Source organism: Lepidothrix coronata, unplaced genomic scaffold (assembly GCF_001604755.1).
Source record: "Lepidothrix coronata isolate B3197 unplaced genomic scaffold, Lepidothrix_coronata-1.0 Scaffold59, whole genome shotgun sequence".
NCBI classification, from domain to species: domain Eukaryota; kingdom Metazoa; phylum Chordata; class Aves; order Passeriformes; family Pipridae; genus Lepidothrix; species Lepidothrix coronata.
Window position 1 is genome coordinate 1,089,931 of NW_016690239.1, and position 7,143 is coordinate 1,097,073.

The following is a 7,143-nucleotide window of genomic DNA, read 5'->3' on the forward strand; positions in this document are numbered from 1 at the left end:
TGGTTGTCATGAGATAACTATTGTTCTTCATATCTGTCTTCTTGCTAAAAGTGTACTGGCCTGACTTTTTCCTGGCATTATACACCTTATCTTAACAATGCAGCAACTATAAAACTAGTATGTGCTAAAATAAATGGGTATGACAAGTAAAATACTGCTCCAATAAACTAGAACGGCAGTAGACCTCCACAGCCACAATGTTTTTGCCTTCCTCTAAGAAAATGCTTATCTAATGCAGATGTATGTCAGTTGAGTGATTGTAAAATATGTTAGAACTTCCCTAGCAGATTGTAATTTACAAGCTGCTGTTCCTAAGTATCCTTTCCTACCAGAAGAATAGGTAGGAAAGGATACTTAGGAACAGCATATATTATCAGAATCCAGAACTAATCTTTCTATGGATAAACTCTTGTCATAAGTTAAAAAAAAGTAATAAATTATATAAACAAACAACAGAAATAAAACACTTATTAAAGCAAATTTAGAAGTATGTTACATCTTTAAAATCCAGGAAAAAAAAAGGAGTGTGCAAAGAAAGAAGAAATGTCCATACCAGTCATCTGAGACTGTTTACTTTGGACACAAGTAGCACATATTTTTAGAAAATACCCTACTTAAAACTTGCTATAAGACTTTCTAAAGGCAAGCCCTATTTCAGAGAACTGTTGGATAAATAACCTCCTTTGTGAAATCAATAGTCACTGTTGCAGAGGCCATTTTTTGGAATGAGGTCTGAAATAGAGCGGATGAATTATCCCCTGGACATGCCTGTTTTTCCTCACCCAGTCTGCTGAAGTACTGTCCCTAGCCGTGCCTTCCCACCTCTTCACTTGCCTGATCTAATTCCAAGGTGAGTCAGAGGCATGACATGATCCAACAGGGAATTTGCTGCAGTGAGGTAGTTTTCGTCTGGATCAGCTAATTGTGCAGCCACAAATGAAATGGATCAAATTCCAAATCTAATACGAGATATGTGGTGGCAGCACATAGTTGTGTGCACAGGGAGTGCAGTGTTGCTACATTCTTTATCAGCTGCGGATACCCTGAAATTAGATGCAATTTGAGACTGTACCTTTGAACTAGGATCCTTACTTTTAGATAGCTAACTTGGGCAGCAGTAGGAAATAATACAAACATTTTGAACTACATCCAATAAAGGAAGATTAACACACCTGTTTTTAATAGCACGGTCATTATACTACTCACACATAAGGCGGAAAAGCTAGTTTCTGTAGCCATTTGTGCCTGAGAGGGCAAACCCCACACTTTGTGGAAAAGTGCTCTAACCACCACTCATTGCTGTGCCATGGAAAAATACTAAAGCCATGAGACAGAGAAAAGATAGAGATACAATATAACGTGGAGTTTTCAAAGGACTCTTGTACTTCACATTTTGTTCAACAGTAAAAAAAAAAAATCATTACAGAATTAAAATATGAGCAAAGACCACAGAGCTTTTAGATGGTCCCTGAGTATAGATTACCTTTTTCAAAATGTTGAGTAGGTGTTGGGAAGTAAAGTTGGGTTGGAATCCCTTCAAGCTGAAGACAGTCTAAAACCCCAGTTCCCCATGACTTGTGTTTGCTCTTCCTGCAGGACTACTGCATAAAAGCTCTGCTTGTTTTGAAAGAATTCTTACAATTCCTTTTGAAACCCATCAGAATGAAGAGATGAAAAAGGAGGGGATAAAAAAGGCTCAGAGAACATCTACCATATGTCTTTCGTGAACATAATGAGGGATTATGAATGGTGAGGAGGCAAAGCATCCTCTGAGAATATCTAGCAGATGTCATCAAATTGAGGCAGAATCCAAAGAAAACATGCTATTCCTTACAAGTAGTCAGTTCTAAGCAGTAGATCAATGCTGACCTGCATCACCTACTGAGAACAATTGTTGTGCATAGGTAAAGAAGCAGAACTAGAGATCTCAGAAAAAAATTTCAGTAAAATAACAAAGGGCCTAGTGATTGTAAATCCCTTTGGGAAAAGGCTTGGTGTGGTTTTCATTTGATTTGTCAGAAGTCTGCCTAATGCAAGCAATCACATTATTGAGCATGGTTAGTGCTATTGATTGCAACTAGTGCTTCTGCTCTTCAAACAGCAGTAGTACCTTTTTCATTTCTTGTTTGCACTCTTGTGATGTGACCTCATTGCTCTGTGTCTGACTCTTCCCGCAAGTGTATAGATGAGCCCAGTTTTACTTAATTTGCAATGCAATTAGTTCATAGCAATCGAACAGTGCTAAAAGGCCTTAAGGATAATGACTTTTCTGTGACAGCAGGAATAGGCAGAGCTATGAGTGTCTTATCCTATGAGTCACATTGTTAACGTGGGACACACCCTATAGAAGCCAGTAACATAGTCTTATGAAGTGGAGCAGCAAGATAGGACTGTGCAACCACAGGATATTCCACACCCTGTGACCACCTGACAGCTACTGATCTCCAAGGGATGTAACCGCGGAGAAGCGGTGAGAGTCCCATGCCATGCTGTGAAAGATGCTGTCAAAGGTGCGAGCCTGAACCTTTGCCGTCAGAATACCCACGTCGCAAGCATGATAGCATTAGCAATGAAAAGATTCAAGTCAGCCCAACATATAAGGAAGCTCCAAAAAATTTCTATTGGGTTTGTGTCTGGACACAAACCCAACTGGTCTCCTAACTAGGGAGGCACGAAAGAGCTCCGCAGATCCAAATAATATAAACCCCGTCTAGGGTCGCCGTGCCGGCCCTAAGATGCCAGGCCTGGGCTGGTGGGGCCGGTGTGGAGCCCGCTTGTCGCAGACCCCGCGGAACGCCGGGTGCCCGGTCCAGCCCCGCTTCCAGCCCCGCTTCCAGCCCCGCTTCCAGCCCCGCTTCCAGCCCCGCTTCCAGCCCCGCTTCCAGCCCCGCTTCCAGCCCCGCTTCCCGGCGTGCTGTGCGGGAGGCGGTGCCCCGGCGCTGGGAGGAGGTGGTGGCGGAGGTGCCCGGGGCTGGAGGAGGAGCTGTCGCCGCCCGCTCTCTCTCTGTCCGCTGCCGCCGCGCTGCCGGGAGGGGCGGCCGCCCCGCGCCCCCGGCCCCGCGATGCCGCTCTTCGCCACCAACCCCTTCGACCAGGATGTGGGTAAGTGGCTCCCGCGGCGCCCAGGCCCGGCCTCCCACCAAGGGAACCCCGCGGGCGGCCGGCCCCGCTCCTCCGGCCCGCCGCTGCTGGGCTCGCTGGCGCCCCGCCGGGAGCCGGGAACCGGGAACCGGGATCGGCGGCGACGGCCCGGCCGGGAACTGTCGGTCACGGTGCGGCCGGGCCGGGGCCGCCTCCCGGTGGGGCCGGCGGGGGCTGCGGCCTGGGCGGTGACAGCGCGGGGCTCCTGCGGGCCCTGCCGGCCTTTGGGCTGGGGGCGAGCGCGGGGTGCCCGTGGGGGACGGGCCGGCCCAGCACAGCAAAACAAGTAGTGAGAAAGGTCCGCGCTGGAGTGTTCCTGAAAGGATGAACAGTAGAAAACACCGTCTACAGTTGCTTCACAGACAGGCATGAGAAAATCGTCAAAGCGTTTTGTATTTGGTGCTTTAAAGTGTATTCCTGTGGGAGCTTTCTTTTTGTCTTTCAAGTAGAACTTGACGATCTGTGATCAGGTGTCATGCCCAAATTGCTTCTTCCGAGACCAGACTAGATGGAGAAGATGTCTGGCTTTTACTTGACAAAAATTGTGCTTAATGCTGATGTGTCCAAACTGAAGGAAAAGTGACGTATAGGCAGTTAAAAATTAGTTTTGTATGTCTGATTTGTGATTGTGTAATATGGTTTGTCTTCAACCTGCTGCTGACATCTGTTTTACTTTTGAGTGATAAAAGTTTTGTCTGGGGAATCAGGTAATGTGGGTAAGTATCCCACTTCCCCCGCCCGCCTCCCCAGTATTTTCTTACAGCAGTGTAACACTATACGTTTCTTGAAACCAATTTCTTTGTAACTTTCAACTACATCGATACATTGTTTCTTAAGATTTAGCTAAGTGTAGAAGTCTTGGCTCAGATTTAATTCTTCCAGCTCTTAAAGAAAACAAACAAAACCCTCAAAACTGTCTGAAAAGTATGTGTCTTTTCAGAGGAAAGGATTAGTGCATAAACAAATTACTGTGACACGAATTCGGTATGTATGTATGTGTGTATGTTCTCAGAAATTCTTTGTCTGTTGCATCTTAATAAGGCATAGCTTGCTCTTCTCATTTTGAACTGTTAAGAACACTTTTAACCTGCACTTCAGTTAATGATTTTGTTGGTAGCAGAGTTGACTGAGTTATTTTGGAAAGCGGTAAATAATTCTTCCTAATTGTTATGCTGGTCTAATGTAATTTGTCAGTTGAAAGTGAGGAAGAGATTGTACTGCTTGCCAGTTTTCCATGGACCATTAGAGGATTGAAACATTGATGATAATGTCTGTGAGAATGATTTGAACTAATAAGATTAAAAAGTGATAGGCTCAGGTTCTGGCAGATGTTCACTTTTTTTACTTCCTAAGGCTGCTGGCTGGCAGGGAAGCTCAGGCTGCTTGAATGGACTTCTCTAGAGCTCTGTCCAGTAGATGTGCTTGTCAGCACTGTGAGTCTCACAGTGCAGGGCAGTAGCACTCAGCGGCTACTTCAGTGGTTTATTTCCTGTTTTCTGTGTGCAGAGGATGCCAACACCTTACCTACTGTGCTTGCCTAATACGACCACCAGTTAATATTTTTCAAAAAAGTTATTCTGTTAAGTGTACGAAGAGAGGGAAATAACCACTCAATCCCAAATTGTTCTTGGAAAAGCAGATAGTGGGCAATAGGCTAATTTGCACTGGTAAACACAGTTTCTTTCTTTTGACCTCTTTCATGGTGTCCTGGGGAGACCTGAGGAGCAGCAGGCTGTTCAGTTGGTGACAGCCTACTTTCAGGAGCCTGGTACCTTTATCCATCACTTAACGGGATTTGTGCCAGGGAGATGGGAATGCTGAAGTTTCTCAGAAAGTGTCCCTAGGCTCTTCTTCTCCGAGGGCCCTTGGGAATGTGCTATTATCTGGATGAATTTTTTGGCAGGCTTCACAAGATAACATCATCTGTAGAGTAAGCTCTCATGTTGTCAGGAAACTTCCAAAAGTTGTCAAGCTGTAGTGTTATTTTTCAATTCTTTTCCAGAGTGAAAATTGAGTGCTCTGCTTTTGTTCTTGTCCAGCAAGAAAGTTTTCCATTGAAAATCAGATTCCTGAAGAAGAAAAGCAGTCAGAAGCTATTCTTAATTTCATATGAATTCGGACATTGGTGTAGTTGATAGTACTGCTGTGATAGCTGTGCATTCTTGTCTACTGGACAGCTGCTCGGTATTGTAGAACAGTTGGATATTATTTTGGAACCATTTAGGATGATGGATTGCAGAGAACATATCTGGAACTAAGTTGTTTTCCATTGTTTTTGAGGAGCATAAGTATCGCTTAAGTTCAGGAGAATTTTTTTCAGTTTGTCTGGCCAGTTAGCAGCATTTGGCTAGTCCTGTTAGCGTGTTGCTACTATGGAAGCTGGTCATCCAGCTTACTGTTTAGAGTCAACCTTGTACAGAGATTTTGAGGGGTGCACCTCTTTTTTTTTTTTTTAGGTGTGGTTGGAAAAAGAATGTTGTTTAAGACTGCTATTAAATTAATAATATTAAAGAATGCTTTAAGCTGCCCATGTATTTGAGGAGGTAAGCTATTGTCATTGTCAAAGAGTGCAAATCTCTGGATGAAGCCCAAATAGTTTTCATTTTCTGTACCTTCTTTTTACCATATTTAGAAATATTTCAACAGGAAGGGATACTAATCAGTGGTGACACAAGTTGGTGTGGGTTTTCACAACGAAGTCAGGGAACCTTTGACAGTGTGTCCAAGTAAGGAACATAATATTGGAATTTAACAAAAGAAAAAATCTTCAAGACGCTGGGCCTGCTGAGAGTATAATTAAGAAACTCTAATCCTCCATTTAAGGGGTTAGAATTAATGGTGTTCTTATTAGGTCCGTGGGTCATCTGTTTCTGGTGTTCTTATTAGGACCATGGGTCATCTGTTTGTGCCATATTTCACAACCTTAATTATAAAGTTATTCCTGAGAAATGCAGATTTATCTGTAAGTTTGATGCAGGCAGAATAATGGTGAAAAAGTGCTTTAAGAACCAAAAGACTGTCTACTAATCTGTCATGACAGGCTAATTAGTAATATAACTAGTTACTAATATAGCTTAGGATAGTTTTGGTGAAGAACTTACTGCTAAAGTTGTTCTGAAGTATCATTTAGATCTTATCTCAAGAATAAAATCTGTAAGTCTGGACGTAATGTGGTGCATACTTTATTCTAACATGATGTCAAGCATTGTAAACCTAATTTACATAGTAAGAAGAGAACTGGAAGAACATTTACTCCCTGCTGTAAGCTTATTATTTCTGAAGTTTTATAAGCTGCAATAAATGCATGTTCTGGTGTGAGTTGTCGTAAAAATCACACATGATCTTAAGAGGAGGTGTTTAAAAAACGTGGTTTTGTATGAATTTTTTTCTCCCTTACACACAGTAAAGGATGAAAATACTTGCATTTGCTTTGGATGTTAGTGTAGTTCTCAGTGTAATGGTTTGAGGCACCACAGGATTGGGAAGAAATTCAGGCTTACTATTTATAGTGATAGGAAATTAAGTGGGTAGTTTAGTAATGTAGTAGAACTGTCAAGCTGATGTGACTTGCAATCATTTTCCCCATTTTTTATTAACTATAGCAGTTGTTGATAATGTTATGCTTGCAAATCTTCAGATATTTGTAATGAATTACATGTGATCGTACATATGACCAGCCTATAGTTTGATGTTATTAGAATGTAAGAAATGGTTTGACCATGATTCCCATTGTGCAATTTCTTGAAATAAAATCCTCTTGCTATTTAAACTCATTATTCTTTAGATTTCTCCCCTTAGTTAGTCAACATCTTCAAAACAATCCAGTTACATGTCTCTCAGAGCTGGATTTTCTCTGTTAGGCCGGGTTTGCCAAAAGGAGGGAAAATTGTTGCAGATGAGTTTCTCGACCCCAGACAATTATGGAGACTGCAGACTGCATTAATGGCTGCAAGGGAAGGTGAATTCCAAGGATTGGTTCAGTTTGTCATGAGGCACGTTTTT

General features: G+C 42.7%; 1 protein-coding gene and 1 long non-coding RNA gene across 2 annotated transcripts in view; one reads left to right on the plus strand and one right to left on the minus strand.

Annotated features, from left to right (window-relative positions):
• Positions 1 to 1,579: 1,579 nt before the first annotated feature.
• The window catches only part of LOC108498460, a 17,163-nt gene continuing 11,599 nt past the window's right edge, over positions 1,580 to 7,143 (minus strand). Inside the window, exon 3 of the long non-coding RNA XR_001875179.1 lies at positions 1,580 to 1,590. This is a non-coding gene — a long non-coding RNA (uncharacterized LOC108498460). The remainder of the gene's footprint in view (positions 1,591 to 7,143) is intronic.
• The window catches only part of STAM (signal transducing adaptor molecule), a 35,049-nt gene continuing 30,886 nt past the window's right edge, over positions 2,981 to 7,143 (plus strand). The window contains exon 1 of the mRNA XM_017817234.1: positions 2,981 to 3,102. Coding sequence (XP_017672723.1) covers positions 3,063 to 3,102 — 40 coding nt within the window. The 5' untranslated portion in view covers positions 2,981 to 3,062. The remainder of the gene's footprint in view (positions 3,103 to 7,143) is intronic.